We start from the raw sequence: 20,164 nt of genomic DNA on the forward strand, positions 1-20,164 counted from the left end.
TCTCATGGGGGGGGGGGGGTGAGTTTAGCGCATGCTATCAAATACCGTATTGTATTTGTATTCACTTAAAAAGGCTCACAATAGTACTTACAGTGCCATATTTTTTAACTGATTATGACTTATGACTAATAGAAATTCGGAATTCTTCGCCACTTACGGGGGCTCTTAATAGACGGCGAGACTATGTTAATAATAAAATAATCTTCAATACGAGCATATGTATGACATCAGGAAATCTATTGTAATGTAGAATTATATAGCCTACTGTAGGCCTAACGCCGCCGATAACCGCTAACTGAACGATGCTCGTGGTACGTTACAACCAATTATTTTCCAAAACAGTAATAAGTCTAAAATATTCAATACAAAATAAGTAGCACAATTTTAGATAAAATGTAAAGTTTATTTCAAATTCAAAATCAAATTACAAAGCTAGATACTGAATGCGGACACACAGAACAACACACGAAAAATAAAACTGGGGACTAGAAAAAAAAATGCAAGAATATAATACTATAGTTATTACGAGAATCTTTATCTTTACTTGACTCAAAATCTAATTTGATCTAAAATAAACTGTTTTAATCATTGTTTGTTTGGTATAAATGGAAATTTGAAAGATCAAGGTGATAAAAATGCAGAAGTAAAACTAATACAAATAACGGAACACCTTAAGTTATCATCTGCTACATGTACATCTAAAATACTTTACTACGGGAATGTATAAAAATGGATGTTATATTTATCAGAATTAAAGCTCTACCTGTAAACCAAAAACTATTGTTTGAGAAGGTTTTTATAAAGTGTTGTACACTTTAACAACTGCCATACTTTAAAACTTTGGAGCAATCGATATTAGATAGTGATACGTTGCTTCAATGGTGGCTCGATGTATGTAACTATAAATGGCTGTATATAAATCCATGTTATTATTATCATGATTAATTTACCATTATAAATTTATTTTAATTATAATACATTAAAATCCTATTTAAATCATACAAATTATGTATGGTACTGTTTTTGTCTTTTTAAAAATTAGAACATAACACTTTCAAGGACGGTCTTTAAGTATTACACATCATTATTCCAAGGAATGACAAGTTTAAAAAATTCTTTTATAAATAGTTCAATTTCAGTGCTTGGACAGGATTGCACTACAATGGACGGTTTAGTCGATTTTAAGGCAGAAATAACACTTTACAGGAGAAAACGTAATAACACACTATCTTATAACACACTTAAGTCAGGAAGACTTAAACAACTTTGTCTCAATTCAATGGTGTATTTATAAAGGATACCATCAATAACATATGTTGTTTTACATACATATAAATTATCAATGTCATTATTGTTATTGTTATTAATATTGTGTTATTGGACGGTTAAGTATTTGAAATATAGCAGTAAATATCATTGAAACATGATTATACAGACTGGATTTATCAACAATAATTTCACCTTTAAAAATTTGAATAAAATCCCAGGAATGTAATTGATTTATTCTTAATTACCTTATATGAAAATATTACAAATATTTTGTATATTTGTGTGAATGATGTTTAAAACTCAGGCTTCAATTAAGTGAAATTGTATGCCACTCATTGTACTGATAATATAGAGTTTTATCTTATGTTTATGTATTAATGACAAGTGTTTTAAATACCACAATATTAGCTATGAATATATATACAAATAAAAAGTATTTTTTTTCTTTAAAATCCTCTTATTTGCATGCTCCTTACCTAAAATATTCTACACACCTATAAAAAAAATACCAATAATATATTTCCTATTATACAAATATGTACCTCAAAATGTAAGATATTGTTAATTTACTTACATATTAATTTGGATTTTAAACTCAAGTGCAGGTAAAATATCTGTTAAAGTTGCATTGATACAAATACTTGCAAATTATACGCTATGTAAAGCCCGGTACAGAATATCAAATTTTATTTTACAAAAAAACTGTTGTATGCCCATATATAGTCATGATGTGCCTATATATGGTCATGATGTGCCTATATATAGTCATGATGTGATGTCATCATGACCATATTTAGGCATCTCACATGTTTTTGTCAAATAAAATTTGAAAGTGTGTACAGGGATTTAAAGACAAAATTACAAAAATCAAAGGTTTATAATGGAACCTATTCCTTAACGTTTTCCATAACTTCTTTCCTGATTGGATAATTACCTCATTTAAAATACACATACTAATTAGAATTTATGGTAACTTGCACTGTATATATTTTGTCTCTTTGTATTATACATTAATCTTGGTAATACTTAAATATAAGCAAAACATAGAAAAAGATGACCTTGTACATTTGTTTGTGACACTCATACTATTTGTACTTAAAACTCCATGCACACCATAATAGTTTCTTGAGTTAAAATATTGTGAAATTATTAATATAAAATGTAAAATAAAGTAACACATTGATCAACAATGCTTTCAAACGTATTTCGAGATCATGAAGTAGGAAACGCCACATATCATAAAACACCATGTTATAATAGCACAAGCGCCCTTAATAAAACTGATATTTGTTTTCAAAATCTCAATGTAATTAAAATAACCCAATTGTTAAGTATTACAAATGTGTGGTATAGAAAATGATATGAACTGCAAGCAGGCATTAATACAAATAGCATTAAACTGAATATATAATTACAATTTTAAAAAAGATTATTAATTGGGAAAAGTCACATATTAGAAAACAATAGACGTGATTCATTTATCATACAAATTAAACATTTACATAATCTATATTTGAAAAAATAATTGAGGCGTTAGGTTAAGAATTAAAGGTGGGTATCAGCAATAGAAATTCTTTGCAAACCATAGGGGTCATCGGGGTCATTCGGTTTGCTATTAGGAACAGAGTCACGAGATACATTGCGCCAGTCACTAAGGCGTGACGTGGACCGATGTTCGGAGAGTCCATCATCTATGTTAGGACTGTAGGTGCCACCGGTCTTTAGGGCAAAAATTAAATCATCAAAATCTTGCGAGTCTGTTTCGTCCCTATCATCAACTTGTAGTGGGAACACAGGATTTTGATGGAAGGAAGGCGTTGGGTTCACCTCGACAGGCGGCACTGGATTCTGGTTGAATGGTGTGGGTGCATATAGGTTCCCATTCTGAATTGATGGCCGTTTGCTTCGTTGGCTTTGGTGACTTCGTACACTATGATGGCTCTGGTGGCCAACAGACTGGACATCCCATTCCAACTACAAATATAAAAATCAAATATAAAAATCAAAAGTAAATAAATACCAACAATAATACATTTACAAATCCAGTACTGCTAAGTCTATTTTAGCAGCTTCAAGCACCATATAAACCAGATTAAACCATCAATTTAGAGCTTTAATTTATTCTTTCTTACCATGTCAAAAATGGTAAAACCCTCTCTTTGCATTCTGTGATAGAGAGCGTAACTGCATATAAATATATATGCCTGCCACGGCTGTTAGAACAAAAAGTATGCGGTATGGCATTAATCTGTGTTAATGATCTTGAAGAACATTCTGCCATTACTATAAGCAATACTACTACTACCGTACTACTTTTACTAATAGAGAGCTTTCGTTTTGCGCGATGACGTGACTTTAGAACAAATTCACAGATTTAACCAAATTGCGTCTTAGAATCCACTTAACGAGAAGTTAACATTTTCGCATGCGCCGATGGAATATTAGTAACGTCATTATGTTCTAGATGCCACCGCGTCATGTAATCAAAAGCTTCCTCATACTTTATACTACTACTACAACCGATGGACCTAAAATTACTTAGACAAATATGGCAAGTAGCGATAAATACAGTACATAGATATTAAAAATGACAAAGGATACAGAAAATAAAAATGCTTGCAAACCATTAGATATACAAAGACAGGACTTACTGTATTATAATAAGCAGACATATTGGCAAACAAAAGTAGCAAAATATAGTACAGTATACTGCTACAAAGAACAAAAATGTCAACCCTATAACTGTACACGTGTACCAAATATCTAAAAGTTAGTAAAGAACTGAATACTATAATTGGCTACACCAATACCATAACACCGAACTAAGTATTTAGAAAGTTAAAAAAATGTTTAATACAATAATTACAAAAACACAAACATGAGACGCAGTGACAAACTCAGGCTAGGCATCATTAAAATGTTTGTCAGACCCAACAGAAATTGTATAATCAAACAATATCTGGGCCTGTTACTAGGGGTTACTCTGGTTTAGCCAAACCCCTCCTTGAGTGAACCGTCATCTGACAGATACACCAATCCACTAAATATAATAGTGCTTATGCCTGGCTTAACACTTAAATTAACCCAGAATATTGAAATTTATAATTGATAGAATACATATTAACAATATATACATAAAATAAAGAAGATTACACAACTACAAAAACTAATACATTAATGTTGTACTAACAATTAAACAAAAAGAATTAAAATGAAACTGGGTAAGAGTTAACTAGCATTCAACTAAGTAGTACACATAACACATAGCCATCAGTACACTTGCGTATATTACACGTAGGGATTGATACACGTTGCACACATACACAACACATACACTACATGTGATGCACATGTCAAGAGGAAAGTCACCTTTTGTGATGGGTGGGAAATTTGAGAGATGGAGGAAGATGGCCGTACCTGTTGGTAAAACCAGTATAAAATTTATTTGACTTTTAAATCAAAATTATATAGCAACTTACTTGAAATTGTATCATTTGTTATTGTATATTAGAGATGGCGCCAGGATTTGCCTGACGAAAGCAAAGTGGGAGTGGTCGAGCTTTGATTAAAAGGTTTCGAAAGTGGTCCAACGAAGACCCACAAATTTTGACGATTTAGGGGTTTCAAAGGCTTATTCAATCGATTTTTGTATAATATACACCCCTGTTGTATATTATTAACTTAAAGAAACAATTAATATGCAAACTAAAAAAAAATAATATAGGGCAATGTTATTACATATGTCTAAACTGTGTGTTCTCAGCAACATATATAATGGCATAAGAAATGCTACTTTTGTCCTCTGTGATGTTTTCAAGACAAACTTACTTTCATACGTGCAGGTGAAAATGATGAATGCAGGTGAAAATGTAATACAGTACACAACCCCGGCAGTCAGACCTCTTGCCATTCTATAACTCTTTGCTTTTAGACTTAAATATACTGTAAAAATATTGTTATTTATCAACAATATATTGATCATTATATGAAGTTTAATATATAACTTACATCTTCATGTGCTAACATGGCTAATCTAGCCTGATCTGCTTTTGAAAGAGATGTTCTGGATTCCTTGTCCATACTCAAGGCAGTTGCTGTTCTATCAAACTGATGGTTCTCCAGGAGCGTGACTGAGTTATCATAGACATAGTTGGGTGAGTAGTTGCCTTTAGAGGGCCGGCAAAGCTGATTCCGTAAAACCGTGTAGATCAGGAATACGAACAGTCCCTGCAAAAAAATTATTATGTAATCAGCCTGTCAGTTGATAGTAACATGGAGGCAGCAGTGGTGGTGCCAGAAATTTGCCAAACAAGGGGCCCGACATGTCCGACGGAGAGGTCCGAGCCAAGAGGCTGATGAGGCCTCGATTGATGGCCCGGAATAACAACTCCCTTTTTTTAGGGTTCACAGGGAGAGTTTTTATGGCTTTGTGTGGTCCAAAATGTGCTTTTAGACCACAATATTAGGGATTGGCAGTCAAAATAACATTATTTGGATAGGCAAATTATTATATTCCTAAATTTTGATCAGACGACCTAGTCGTGCGTCGGACCACATCGGGACCCAGGCCTATGCCACTGGGAGGGGGAATTCCCCCTGCTCCACTACAGGGAGGCAGGATGTATAGAAGCTGATTTCTGGTTACAGATGATAGCAAATGAAGTGGAGAAAAATGACAAACAGAATACACAATAGTGTGTCGGAAAATGGGAGGAATAGAGGAAAACTAGAGAAGAGCCAAGACAAGCAAAGAGATAATAGGAGGAACAAAACTGAGAATGAAAAAAAAAGGAAAAAAAAGTGAAAAAAATAGATCAATAGAAACAAGAAAGAAAAGGAAAATTGAAGAACAAATATAAGAGTGATGCAACAAAAGATGAAACAAGTAGAGAAAAAACATAAGAAAGAATGAAAGGTGATAAAACCAGGAATTAATCAATACAAACAAGAGAAGAAAAAAATGAAAGCAAAAAGACAGAACGTAGGAAGTAATTTTCTAATAATAATTGATGCATTACCATGATTACGTTGAAGAGAACAAGAAGAATAAGCATCCACTGTTTACTGTAGTACATGTGAAGACCGCCAAACAGCCAGGTGAAAATCAACAATGTCCAGAAAATCAGTAGCAGGCGAATTTCTAGTGAGCAACAAATATTAGAATAAATCAGTTTAATTCATATCTTATTATTATTATAATTATAAATAAAATTTATTATTGTAAATTGAAATTCATTTTTTGACTAAACCACAATAACAAGTTTTACAGCATGTTGTGTGCTGTCAGACTGTATTTTGTATAACAAATTCATCCACCCAAAAGAAAAGAGTTCCCATTGCATTAATTATAATTTGGAATTTACACAATTAACATATAGAAATTATTTAACTGAGCATCAAAGGAAGAATGGTTGGTAGGAAAGACAAGACACCAAATTATATAAAACCGATTTTGTGATATTTCGAGGTCAAGATATTAAGTACCATTATACTACCATACATTATCATACATTATCAGAAATCTGTAGAGCAATTCAAATTTTATGAATAAATAAATATCATAGGATTAACTGAAAACCAGAGCCCAGAAATATAATTTTCAACATATCAAGACCAAATGAAGGGGAGGGGGATGGGCCACAGATGGCTACCAGAGGGAAATGAGAGGTTTGGGATTGGAAGAGTAACTTACTGGTTTTACACTTGACTGGAGTCTTTGAGATTGATTCAGATACATGACCTGAACTTGCTAAAATTCACCAAAATAGTTTATACCAAGAATGTCATTTAGAAAATGAGGTATTAGTTGGGATTTTGGTTTCTTTTTTTAAAAATATTAATTGAAATACTTAAATACTGTATATGTTATGATAGAATATAAATACAGATGACAATTTGAATTTTAGAGATTCACATTATTATTTTTTTAATGTTTACGATTAAAATGTTTAAAATTGAATTGATGATATCATACTATTATTTTTTTCACAAGTTGATGTCAAAAATATTATGTACACTATGAATATTTAGCCAGTAAATTGCCTATTTAATTTCATAGCATTTTCATGATGATTAGAGAGGGCACTCTCCAACGCTGATCTTAATGACATGCAAATTTTAGTTTTAGCCAGTAAAATATACACGAATTCGAAACCTACCTGTTGTATTATAGCTTCCCATGTAAAGGTCATCGTATCGCTTCCACTGAGGTTTTACGAGATACGCCTGAATGAACACCGTCACCACAGCCATTATGCAAATTACTACTGGGCCAACAGCACTTGCAAGCATTGCATTGACATTTGGCATGAAACAACTACAAAATAAGAAATACATAATGTTCATGCTAATACAAGATACAAGATATGTTATTGGTCAACATACTCAACTTGGTTCATATGAAATTTGTTTTCCAGATGCTTCAACAGATACATTAATACAAATAAAATCTGAAACTACAACATATAAATCAAGACATTTTGGATAATAATAAAGGATAGTGTAAAGTTCAGATGGTTTGTCAAAATATATACTAAGTCACTGGTGAGGGTTTGACTACCAACCTCAACTATACTTTTTTGTGCAATTATAATCTTTGTAAGAAATAATAGGAATGGAATATACAGACGTAATATACATGAAAATAAGCAAGTCCTTTTCGCTTACATATCACCATTTCCATGAACATCTCCATAAACAACCTCAGGATTGGTTAAATTGATGAGTAAGCTTTCTTGATGGAATGGCCATTCAAACACTGAGTAAGTTATTATGATGTATGCAACAACTATAACAGCTGGTGTACCTATCAATATTAATACAAAGCAAATATAAACTTTAAAATAAGTTAATAATAATTTAATCAATTAATTAATTCATTTGAGTATAAAAATATTAGGACATAATTATGATTGCAAATTTCTTTCTTCCTAAACGAAATCATAAACAACAAACTGACTTAAATATTATGACATACATTTACAAATAATAATTCATGTCATATTTTGATTTATGCAATAATTTTGAAACTTACCCCATCCAAGAACAAAAAATAAAACATAGAACCGATCTGTATGCTCATCATTCAACACAAGTATCTTCCATAAATTTGTTGACTGAAATACAAAAAAAATATTAGTTTTATATTCAAATAAATTCCATCTATAAATATTACTGGTTTCTAAAAAAAAATCTTTCTCTGTTTTTCCATCTTTAAAAATAATCCCACACATTCATTCCTGATTTTCCATATAGAAATGCTACTTCCTGCTTGAGTATAAATATCCTCCTTGAAATTCCATATGGAAATGCTACACCCCTGACTAGAAATTTTTATTCGGTATGTAATTTAGCCCAGTCCCTTACTTTAGTTGAATTTCTACTGTACCTACCTGCACAAGCATCCATATGAACTGGGCGAGGAAGAAGTAATGCAAGATGGCACCCAAGGCTGCACATGATTCCGATGACACATCATTGCTGATGTAGGCAGAAATCATAAACACAATCTACAAAGCAAAAAAAATAAGCCCTCAAACTCCAGTTCCAATGGATTTTTTTTAACAGTGAAGAGTTTTATTAACATGCAGTTCAGTGAATAAAAGGGAGCCTTTGATTGAGATTGTAGAATGGGAACACAGAACCGATTCACTCATCCGTGACTGTCATCACTTGTGTTCTACATTCTATTTCAAATCAATTTTGATGTTCTACAGCACGTATGCTGAGACTGATGCAAAAATGTTCACTATAATACAGTCCTCATTCTGACCTGAACATAGATTCGGCAAACAGCTGTTCCAGATTTTAGGATAGAATGTTCAGACATGCTCAGATAACTATCACGTGTAATCTAACTGAATTGAACATACCTCTGTTGCCATGACAGAAAATATAAGATGCATGAGCAGCTTAGCAGCAAACATTGTGTGTACTGAGCAGACATGGTGAGCCAACAGCGCCATCAGGAGGCAGATGATGGTAATGAAACATGAGACATAAATGTAGATGTTGTAGCCAACCAGATCATCTGTTTCTGCTAAGACTGCAAACTCCGATAGATGGTTACACTGGCACTCAACATAACCGGTTTCAATTTTCTGAAAACAAAACAAGTATTATAATTATATAAATGACATTATGAGATCTGATGATAAATGTTGTAAGAGTAATTTTGTAAGTGTAATTTTGTGATTATAGTGATATTTAAGAAATTGATTAAAGGGTATCACAATAACTACATTACTAAAGTGTCATAATGGTGTATGGTAAAAGTAGTGCTGAATACATCACTTAAGTGTAATTTTGAATATGAAAAAAATATGTTATTTAAGTGTTACTATGGGGTATAATCATGCTTATTTTTACGTTTGCTTCGCAGAAAGTTGACAACCATCGTTCTGAGGGCCCATTGAAGATGACACACTCAGCCCCGAGTGGTGTTACGCGAGCATCTTGAGTGTACACACGGTATTTAACTTGTTCTACCAGATTACTAAAATCATCTTCACGTCCTCTAATTGCTACTGACAAAACCTGAAAGAAAGAACATAAAAAAATAATTGACAGATTTTATCAAATTTACCAAATTGTGCATAATTTTGGGAACTAAAGTATACAGTATTGCTTCAAGTAAAGAAAAAAGACAAATAACAGCTTTCTGCCACTCAGTGTGATGAGGTCTGGTTCCTCTGCTCTAGTCTATTTCCAATTTTTTTTCTCAGTTCCTTTGGTTAGCAGTAGTATTTATTAGTTAGATTTGGAGTGTAGGTCGTCTCTTATACACATCTAGATGTGTATAAGAGACAGGTAAATTGCCTATTTAATTTCATAGCATTTTCATGATGATTAGAGAGGGCACCTGTCTCTTATACACATCAGGCTCTGTAAGTCCATAAAACCATTGCTGGGAGCTATACTCAATAAAATGAATATCTTCACACTGGCTTGTTGGAACGTCTCCTCTCCCAACGGAGTTATCTTCAATGAGTAAGTTACTTGGTAGAGAGAATACATTCTTCCCTCTGCAAGAGAATCGCATGAAATGTCAACCATTAAATTAATTTAGTTTAAATACTGACTTATAATATATTGTTAAAAATAAGTCAGTATTTAAATATTTAAAATAAAGTTGATGACCACGATAACAAAAACAATACTTATGATAATGCTATGATGATTACTATAAGATGAAGATAATGAATCTTTGAGAATGAAACCAAAACCCACCTTCCATTAAATGAATGCCCATTAATTCTGTCAGGCAGCCATCGAGCAGCTTCAACATATGCAAGAGGGCAAGTGTTCAAGACCATAGGATCAATTGTCTCACAGCTTGCATCTGTTAGCAATGTGTATGTAAATGAGGTGAAAGATTCAGCCAATCCATATGCTCCTCTACAATAGAAAAATGAATACAGAAATTAGTGACAGTATAACAACTTGTTGTATACTTCACAGTTCACAATCGATAAGAAAATGAACAAAGGCAAAAGAACAGAATTTATGAACGATTTAATGGCAGAAAATATTATCAACAAAAGCAAATCCAGAAATTCATGTACCATTCAAACGAATAATCTCATTATGAGTCTTTAGTAATTTTTGAAATTGTATGTGTTTCACAAGATTTGACCCCAGGTCAAACTAAAAATACAGCCAAGAGAAATAAGAAAACAACTCACCACACCATACGACTTATAATTATTCTATTGTATAATAACGGTGAGTATTAAATTTACATTTTTATTCCAAAATTAGAGACAAATTTGTATTAAATATTAATCAATCATCTCTCACCTGGTATCTGACCTGTCTGGATCCATCAGCTCACAATACACATCCATCATATCTTCTTGGAGATTACCTGGCAACCTATTAACAAAAAGGAAATATACAATACAGTACATAACAATGCAATGACTATAACAGACATAAGGTAGGACACATAACAACAAAACATATATCAGATGCTATGCAGTTTTTGTATGTTACTTCCATGGTACAACTGAACATACAAAAAAATCCTCATTGCAAACCAAAATTTACTGCTAAAATGTTAGAAAAAATAAAAGAAAAAAAGACGCTAATATGCATATTTACAATCTTCGTTGACCCTCTCCGATGACATTATTTAAAGTTTCGGTAGTTACAGCCAGTTGTTCATCTGTCAACTCATCCTGAATTTGATTCCTTACAGACTGCAGTATTCTACAAATCAGAATAAAATAAGAATGAAAATTATTATAATAGATTCAAATAATATGTTTTGACTGACTTCTGATGTACTTGATCAATGTGACTGATTTATTGGATCAGAGAGTAGGTAAAGCTTAGTCAGTTCAACTGTTGGTATCCACTATTTGTGAACTGAAACATAGCTAACTTGCGTTCCTGGTTGATCCTTTGTTGCTGCAAAGGGCCAAAATTAATAATGCAGTCTTCCAGAAGAGATGCCATTGATCAATGTGCTTCCAGTTGTGGAAGCGGTTTGGTGCAGTATGAATGTTTGGGTTTCCCAATCTCAAGGTTGGGGTTTCAATCCCTCGCTGTGCATTTTGCTTGTTTCCTTGAGCAAGACACTTTATCTGCATTGCTCCTCCACCCAGGAGTATAAATGGGTACCTAAGGAGGTTCGTCCCAATTACTGTGGTAATAATGTGGAAAAGCACTCTGAGACTTATGTATAGAGGGCTATATGAAAACTTACATACTATTATTATTATTATTTAGATGTAGGTGTGTGTTAGAATCTTTACTCACCTGTAAATACCTTCATCAGATAGATCTGTGAGAGCCTGTTTCCAGGTGTCCCATACATCATTAGTGCTCTCGTCTTCTACAAGTGTTATGTATGCAGTTCTCTCCTCTTCATCAACACTATAAACAATACATAATATTATGCTATAAATTTCTATTAAAATCACAATTGATTAGGAATTGCAGTTCTAGTGAAGAGAAAATATTAGTTTATTGTTTCTTCATACATATAATTATTTTACCTTGCTCCACCTGTTGGATTAGACAGAACAACTTGGAAGAGCTTTGGCCAAAGATCTGAAGATGTGGGTGTCGAGGACAAGATAGTAATGTCAATTGATGCACTCCTCTGAGAAAGCAAAGAAATGGCCAATCAATCTTTAAGTCAACAAAATCAATATTGTGTATATAATATATTATTGATTATAATAAATTCAAACATTAAAATTGAAGATAAAATGAGTTACCTGTCCAACAGCAAAGGGGATGACACCTTCGTCAGGTGCATAATCAGCATATTCAATGGCGGGCTGAGTGTTAACACCACCCCACTCCAGGGAGTCTGTTAGCTGCCTAGTACTCCAGCCTATTGTCACCTCCTTGGTACTGCCACCCCCTCTTAGTACTGTCAGGCCTATGAGGTTTGATTTGTAGTATGCTGATTGTATTCTGTAATTAGAAGTGTAAACAGTCATTTAAAGTTTAGGTTCAAATCCCTGTGATAGTCAATTTAAGAGGCTCTGAGTTTTTATAGATGTAAATTAGAATATGCAATGAATCACAACCAATTGCCTGAGTTATACATCAGGATTTTTACAGACACTTAGTGTAATGTACTATACATATGGACAGTACATTATATTATTATTATAGTTATGATTAAGTCAGCTTGATAAGTAAAACTCCTGAATAACTTAAGAAATAAGATTATAGTGATAGTACCTTGTTTCTGTAGAGAACCTGAAGATTCCATATGGATAGTCACTCTCTAGCATTGTAATGTTTGCATATCGTGCACTTTCCTGGATCACAGCCCCTTGCCCAACTGAGAGCAATTCCACAAGGAAAGAGCTGGAAAACTCTGGTTCCTAACGAATGAAGAAAAATTGTAAATATATCAGACAAAAACCAATGAAAATTAAATTCATCATTCACATTCAACTTTTTATTGCAGAAAACAATAAGAATATTAAAATTCTAACATATTTAATTACCATACTAAAAAAATTTATTCTAACATGTTTTCAAAACTTACAGTATCATCTTGTAATGTGATTTGTAGTTCACACTGGGGTTGACCTGCTATGCAAATTATTTGACCTTCAGTTGCTACAAGCTGATCTACTAAAGAATCATCATTTGTTGACGTATCCATACTGCGGGCAGCTTGCCAGTTTACTGTCACGTTGTCAAAGAATGCAGAACCTCTGTTTAGGTAAAGAACAATGGAGGGCGCTACATCCTCATCTACAGTTGTGTACATGGAACCAGTGTCAAAACCTATTTCACCATTGTGGTCATCACTACCAGCGATGGTTATCCGTGTAAAGCCCTGAGGAATTAAGAAGTGAGCACATTTAGTAGTATCAGTTGCAGAAGAAATAGTAGCTGTAGTAGCAGAAGAACTAGTATAGCGGTAGCAACAGCAGTAAATAGCAGATGGCCTAATAATTTACCTGTTCTCCATTATCCGATTCTCCTTGAGCAATTCTTGCACCTGTAGATGGTGGTACAAGGTAAACAAAGAACACCTCAGCTGGTTCAGCCTCAGTATCATCAAACAATTTCACCTGAAATGTTACTTCAGTCTCTCCTTCAAAGAAGATCAGTTCCTCCTCAAATTCCTCATAGTCAAGGTCTTTTGTGGCTGAGTTGGCATTCAACTTAGCATCTGCCAAGGCATCACTTATCGTATTGATGGTATCTGCCGGTGGACCAATCAATGCATCTTCCCACATCTCGCCTCCACCGACTGTCCTAACAGTGATACGTTCTTCGGTGAAAGTGCCACCTAGAGAGCAGACATTTTAAACATTTAAAAAAATATTCATATACAGTATTCATTAATATATTGTAAGAAAGATTACAGTGAAAAGTTAGATTGACTAAAAAAGTACATTGACTAAAGAAGTACAAATGAAGAAGGCATTGGAGATGTCAATGTCTGACATGTGTAGGGTTCCATTTTCTTAATTTTAAAAACAATGCAAATATTGGTTAATGCAGGTTAAGTATTAACAAAATAACAAACAGTTGGCCTACAATCATCCTGATATACATTATAAAAATGTAATCATCTTCAGTTTACCATCCGTGATATGTGACTACATTAACTTATTTTTAATTATTTTCCAGCTTTTACCTGCTCTGATGGCCTTGAGGGTTACTAACTTAAAGGAGCCATCGATGCTTTCTGTTGTCTCCACAGATTTTGGCCTTAAGTAGATGACTCCATACGGATCATTACTGGCCTCTATTGTTACCTCAGCAACGGGGTACAGTGAACTGATCCGTGGACTAAGACCTATAATAAGAGAACATGCTCACTGATTATCATCAAATGCTATAATTCATAATGATAATTATATTCATATAATGTAAGATGATAGCTAACAAAGGGAAAGCTTCCCTGTACATGTGTCATTCACTTGAACTACGGTAAAGCACATAAGACAATAATCAATGGAAAACATTAATTTTAGTTATTTTATATTAATCCTAAATAACCTGATGGAAAAACGTGTGTGCTAGAGCAGACACTCTATAGAGTGCATACCTCCACCCTGTGCCTGAATACTGAACAATACACAGGCCGTGTCTGGGCGATTCCATTATTTTCTTTTATGCTGAAGGGTGAAAAATTAAATTTCTGTGACTTTGACCTTGTCATTTGATCTTTTCTTCCCAAAATGTATTCCCCTATTTCTTAGGTTATTATGTAACATCTTCCTAAATTGAATGATGATCTATTTGTTAGTTTTTGCGCAATCTTTTTAACAAACAGACAGACAGACAGCAGTGATACAGCCTCCTTGGCGAGGGTAATAACATGAATAAGAGTGACATGTACTGGTTCAGGTGCCTTGATCCTTTAGTAATCAATATGTCAAATGGAATAGAATCTTCAACTCACCTGATGTAGAAGCAGTTGAAATTTTTGTACTGGTGATGTTGACAAAGAACATCTCTGGCAGTTCAGGCTTCTCCTCCTCCAGTAATGTGATAAAGATTTTTGCAGTGCGCTCCATGTTGCCGAGTGTAACAGCACCATCAACAATCTCCTGGTAGTCTTCGCCAGGCACAGCAGTGAGGGCGTATGTAACATAACGAACCAGGATGTTGTCAAAGGTTCCAAGACTCCTCTCCAGTGTTAATGAAATCTGGAAATAAAAAGATAACAGATTTAGAATTGCACTACGTTCATACGACATGTAGTTCATTCATTATTTTAAGATGTTATGACAGGCTTTTCAGAAGTAGAAAACCAAAATGTATCAAAAATTTTCCTCACCTGACCATTTACTTCAGTAACAGAAACTGACTGGGAATCAGCAGCAAATCCAACAACACCATACTTGTCAATCTCAGCTGTGATGTAATTATCTTGTAGACGAGCGCCTCCATCTACAGAGGTGTCAATCATGTTCAGAAACACCGCAAACAGTTCAGTGGTAGAGGTGGATGGATTAAGCTGAATTAAAAAAAATAGAATGGTCAGCTTGTGGTTCAAAAGCTCGACCACAAGGTTCATAGACTGAATGGGAAGCGCTACGCCAAGCCGCCTTTCCTTACACCCTCTATGCCATCAAATTTCTTACCCGTATAGATATTGTTTCCAGTGCTTGTCCATCATCAAACAGCACCTGGCCATTGCTAGGGATGATGCTACCTGGAGTAAATCCAGGTGGTAGTTGTCCAGGTGGGTAGCCAGCAGTCCATGACACACTCATGCTGCCATAGGAACCGATTCTCTCAATGGTGAGTAGAGTTTGGTATGTCTCTGTAATTGGTATTTTAAATATATCACAGTTAAATATATGTATCGTGCTACAAACAGAATGGAAGTATCACTTTAGTATAGTTTAATTGAACCTACCACGTTACACACATTTTGTAGGTTCCTAATTTATACTTTTATATTACTGAAATAATATGTTTATGCCTTAAGTAAATAATCATGACCCAACCAGGGTAAGTACAAGTAACTTGAATATTCTATATTTACCTTCGTTCACATCAGTTGCAGTTGGATCAAATCCAACATATGAGTTTGCCACTTCTTGTGTAACAAAGATAGTGGCTGAGCCTGCACCAGGCTTTATCCTAGGAGGAATGTAAGCTACAAAGAAAAAATCAATTATAGTAACCATAAATCTACTTTATAAAAATATTGATATTAAAATATATTTTTGGCCATTACAAAATATTGCTAACTTACGGACTCCACTATAGATCACTGATGTCAATGTAATGGTGAATGAGCTGTCACGAGCCAGGAACACATTGTTACTGACTAATTGGATTTCAGCTGTACACTGTTAATGACAAAAGAAAAAAAATGACATTACAATAGTTGGTCTACCCAGTTAATTACTCAGAAATATTCTGTCATATCATAATTCTGATTTCAAAAGTTAGTAATTCAAATTAACTTTTTTAGCAATAATATAAAATTTAAAATATGTTTACATCTGTATTTACGAACCTCTGATTGGCTATTTGCACAGACTACAGTGGCAGTGTCTCTGATATATTCAATTCCTGGCTCAGCCTGAAATAAATGAAGAAGATTCTCCAGTATTTATTCACTGGCAAATAATCTACTAATAATATTCTAAAGTAAGCTATCAATATCAACATTATGACCATCATTATACTAACCACCATTACACTCATTATCAAAACCATTCTTATTACCATCATCATAAAAATATCATTACCGTTAGCATAAATATTGTCATAATCATCAGTACCATCATCAATCATTATCATCATCATGTTCATCATTATCCTCATCATTACCATCATTATCATTACATTATCAAAATCATTGTGATCATCATTTGCACCAATATACAGCACATTACCTGGTCATAACTAAGCGTGAAATCAACCTGCACTTGACCCTCAGTACCAGCAGAACGTGTAATCATAATACTGAGGAACCTTGTACCATCAGCTCTCATGGACACAGCCTGGAGTTCATCCTCAACACTGAACAAACCATGGGGGTCATCACTAGGGCTGAAGTTGAAAAAATAATCACATTGTTAAATACAAAATAGCTGTCATATGTGAACATTTATAGTAGGACAACACATAACTATGACAACTTATGTAATGATGTTACTCACTCAATAAAGAAGGTTGAAACATTGAAATCAGGGTCGATTTCAGCACCACCATCTACAGACTGCAAGATCACATTTAGTTCTTCTCTTAGTTCAGGTTCCTGGTCAGCAAGAATGTTAATAGTTATCTGCGAAGAGGCTATTCCATCAAGAATTTCAACTGAGCCATTAGAGGGCGACACATCAGTAGAAATATCACCAACAGTATTTCTAACATCCCAATGTACCTAAAAATGAATCACAGTATCAGACAACTAAGCACTCAATGGGTAAACCTTGAATCTTGTATTTGTAAGCTGAAGTATGTGAGTATGAAGTTTAAACAAAGCCTAGCCCAAAATGAAAAACAAAATGCTACTTATGGTGGCTCAATATCGTATACGATATAAATAACAAAAACTTCCATCTGATGTGCCGTGTAACTTCTATGAACCGACACTCAGGACAACATCGAAAGGCTGATACCTGGCTCTCCTAAGTAGAAGCAGCTGTCTCCCACTGAGGCAGCATACACAGCAGCATCACACAGGCCCAGTGGGCTTAGATAAAAGATGCGTAAAATTAAAGCCGGTTACAATAACACAAACCAAGCTTAACGCTAGAAAAATATAGCCCACACATACAGTAGCCAGACTACGCATGGGCACTATCAAAACCAAATCACTAGGTTCCGTCTGCAGAACCACGAAGCAAAGACACATTTAAACATAGAGTAGGTAAGCTTTCTTTCTATTCATCAATATTGCTCTGTTGCGAGAAGGAAACAAGGACATTGTTCATTCACACAAGGCGTATATAGGCAAGCTAGGGCAAGTCCATTATTTTTTCTTTTATGCTTGAGAGGTAAGTTCTATAGCAAACTTAGGCATTAATCGGTTTATCCAGGTAAGTATTCACAAAATAGACTGTGCGTTTAGCTTAACTGAACTATTCATACCAGAATATCGCCAATTGTTCCGTCTCGTCGTCTGATTGGAAACACTACACGGGAGCTTCCGGCGCTGTCCGCCGGTTCGCTGAATGAGCGAGTTTGCAGTGAGTCGGCATAGAATTGCACAATGCCATTAGGGTCTCCAAACTTCAGAATCTAAAGCAAAAAGAACAAAAATGTTAATATTTTTAGTCATGCAATCAAAATTGCTATGTGATGTAGCTATTAGCAATCTTTCACCCTTGTACCTAAAGCTAGGCTCCAGAGAAAAAATTAATTTTCATGTTACAACTGATTTTTGTAAGACACAAGAAGCACTGGCCAAAAATTTGGGAGTGGTTAATGGGGTAGAGATTTTTTAATATTTACAACATATCAAAGAAAAATTTTCCTCCAGATCCTGACTTTAAATATACATAAACTAAGCAAAATGAAACACCTAAAACAAAATGAAACACCTTATACTAACCTTAAGCTGAGCTCTGGAGCTCTCGGTGTTGACTTCACCAGCACCAACCAATTGGTAGACCTCTACAGTGTAGGTTTCCTCTACCTCTGGTCCAGGATATGGCTTCACAACTAGGGTGAAACTCCTTGCTGCCCTCTCTCCTCGAGCAAAGTTCAGTGAACCTTGAAGCTGGCCAGTTGATGTTGAGATGTCATTTGTTTGTTGGAGAACTGAATCAGAATTGGGGCCTAGGATTCTCCACTTCACCTGGAAGTAATTGAAAAACCACAACATTTTTAAAATTCACTCTAAACATAACAACTCAAAACATAAAAAATATTATATTTTCTCTTTCAGGATTTAAAAAAACAATATGTATATTTTCCAACAACTTGGCACTTGTTTTCCTAACAAGGATAACCAATTTGTTTTAATTAAAAAATTGTTTTCCTTTTACCTCTGTTCCAGTCAGATATTGATCGATTCCACCAGACAACTCTACTGTGAACACCACTTCTCGATTCAAAGATGGATTTGGTATGATCCGTGACAAATCTGATGGCACAAACCCAATCAAACCATCAGGTCCATCACTTTTTGCTATCGTCACAGTTGCTGTCAAATATTGGCCTAAGGTTGCGCCTCCTTCAGCCTGTGTAAGCCTAATCTCAAATGATTCAGCAAACTCTTTAATTTGGTCATCAATTATGTTGACGTTAATGTAAGCGGTAGATTCTCCATCAAGAAATATTGCCTCACCATCAGTTAGGATGTAGTCAACACCATTTGGAGTGGCACTGCCCCCAACTGACGTGAATCCAACACTCACTATACCAAAGGTTCCCTGGGTCCTTATCACAGGTACCATTGCTGTACCAACGCTTTCTTGCACTTGAGAATGAAGTAGAGGAAATAAATTAAGAATGATGACAAACTTAATATAAAATGCTGTTGCTAATTAGATTAAATCATAGGTCTGCTACTGATTGCAAGAACATGTTATGTAGATAAAAATATTTCACATCTGATCAAACATAATGTGGTGTTTCAATGTCTGAAATTCGACAGGCTCCACATCACCAGACAATATAACATCTGATCAAATATTGTCTGTTGAGTCTAACACACAAACAACTAAATCTCTGTCCACACTGCCAACTTTAGGTGACAAATACCTGTGATGTGCCTATATATGGTTGTGATGTGCCTATATATGGTTGTGATGTGACATCATGCCCATATATGGTCAAATCATAGATATCTGTATAATTTGATAGTGTGCACAGATCATATTATATAATTTTTTGATATCCAAATGCTTTCAGTCTTTGAACCCAGAACTCTGGAATTCAAAAGTGAGAGCCATAACCTGTATGAGCATTAACTGAGGACTGTCTGAGTAACCCA

General features: G+C 34.4%; 1 protein-coding gene across 1 annotated transcript in view; it reads right to left on the reverse strand.

The window, feature by feature from the left end:
• Nucleotides 1–382: 382 nt before the first annotated feature.
• Nucleotides 383–20,164, reverse strand: part of LOC117110773 (adhesion G-protein coupled receptor V1-like) — a 61,323-nt gene continuing 41,541 nt past the window's right edge. Inside the window, exons 66-97 of the mRNA XM_033253571.1 lie at nucleotides 19,215–19,648; nucleotides 18,779–19,024; nucleotides 18,316–18,465; nucleotides 17,382–17,605; nucleotides 17,115–17,271; nucleotides 16,733–16,798; nucleotides 16,466–16,562; nucleotides 16,253–16,366; nucleotides 15,846–16,027; nucleotides 15,539–15,718; nucleotides 15,161–15,407; nucleotides 14,390–14,551; nucleotides 13,704–14,038; nucleotides 13,283–13,579; nucleotides 12,970–13,115; nucleotides 12,495–12,696; nucleotides 12,270–12,376; nucleotides 12,031–12,147; nucleotides 11,371–11,478; nucleotides 11,068–11,142; nucleotides 10,498–10,665; nucleotides 10,130–10,292; nucleotides 9,637–9,804; nucleotides 9,141–9,368; nucleotides 8,661–8,777; nucleotides 8,303–8,384; nucleotides 7,936–8,074; nucleotides 7,428–7,585; nucleotides 6,288–6,409; nucleotides 5,278–5,496; nucleotides 4,639–4,686; nucleotides 383–3,243 (exon numbers count right to left, since the gene is read on the reverse strand). Coding sequence (XP_033109462.1) covers nucleotides 2,815–3,243; nucleotides 4,639–4,686; nucleotides 5,278–5,496; nucleotides 6,288–6,409; nucleotides 7,428–7,585; nucleotides 7,936–8,074; nucleotides 8,303–8,384; nucleotides 8,661–8,777; nucleotides 9,141–9,368; nucleotides 9,637–9,804; nucleotides 10,130–10,292; nucleotides 10,498–10,665; nucleotides 11,068–11,142; nucleotides 11,371–11,478; nucleotides 12,031–12,147; nucleotides 12,270–12,376; nucleotides 12,495–12,696; nucleotides 12,970–13,115; nucleotides 13,283–13,579; nucleotides 13,704–14,038; nucleotides 14,390–14,551; nucleotides 15,161–15,407; nucleotides 15,539–15,718; nucleotides 15,846–16,027; nucleotides 16,253–16,366; nucleotides 16,466–16,562; nucleotides 16,733–16,798; nucleotides 17,115–17,271; nucleotides 17,382–17,605; nucleotides 18,316–18,465; nucleotides 18,779–19,024; nucleotides 19,215–19,648 — 5,687 coding nt within the window. The 3' untranslated portion in view covers nucleotides 383–2,814. The remainder of the gene's footprint in view (nucleotides 3,244–4,638; nucleotides 4,687–5,277; nucleotides 5,497–6,287; nucleotides 6,410–7,427; nucleotides 7,586–7,935; nucleotides 8,075–8,302; nucleotides 8,385–8,660; nucleotides 8,778–9,140; nucleotides 9,369–9,636; nucleotides 9,805–10,129; nucleotides 10,293–10,497; nucleotides 10,666–11,067; nucleotides 11,143–11,370; nucleotides 11,479–12,030; nucleotides 12,148–12,269; nucleotides 12,377–12,494; nucleotides 12,697–12,969; nucleotides 13,116–13,282; nucleotides 13,580–13,703; nucleotides 14,039–14,389; nucleotides 14,552–15,160; nucleotides 15,408–15,538; nucleotides 15,719–15,845; nucleotides 16,028–16,252; nucleotides 16,367–16,465; nucleotides 16,563–16,732; nucleotides 16,799–17,114; nucleotides 17,272–17,381; nucleotides 17,606–18,315; nucleotides 18,466–18,778; nucleotides 19,025–19,214; nucleotides 19,649–20,164) is intronic.

The sequence above is a fragment of the Anneissia japonica genome, unplaced genomic scaffold (assembly GCF_011630105.1).
Source record: "Anneissia japonica isolate Jap-2015-1 unplaced genomic scaffold, ASM1163010v1 scaffold2756_len2360902_cov194, whole genome shotgun sequence".
Lineage (NCBI taxonomy): Eukaryota > Metazoa > Echinodermata > Crinoidea > Comatulida > Comatulidae > Anneissia > Anneissia japonica.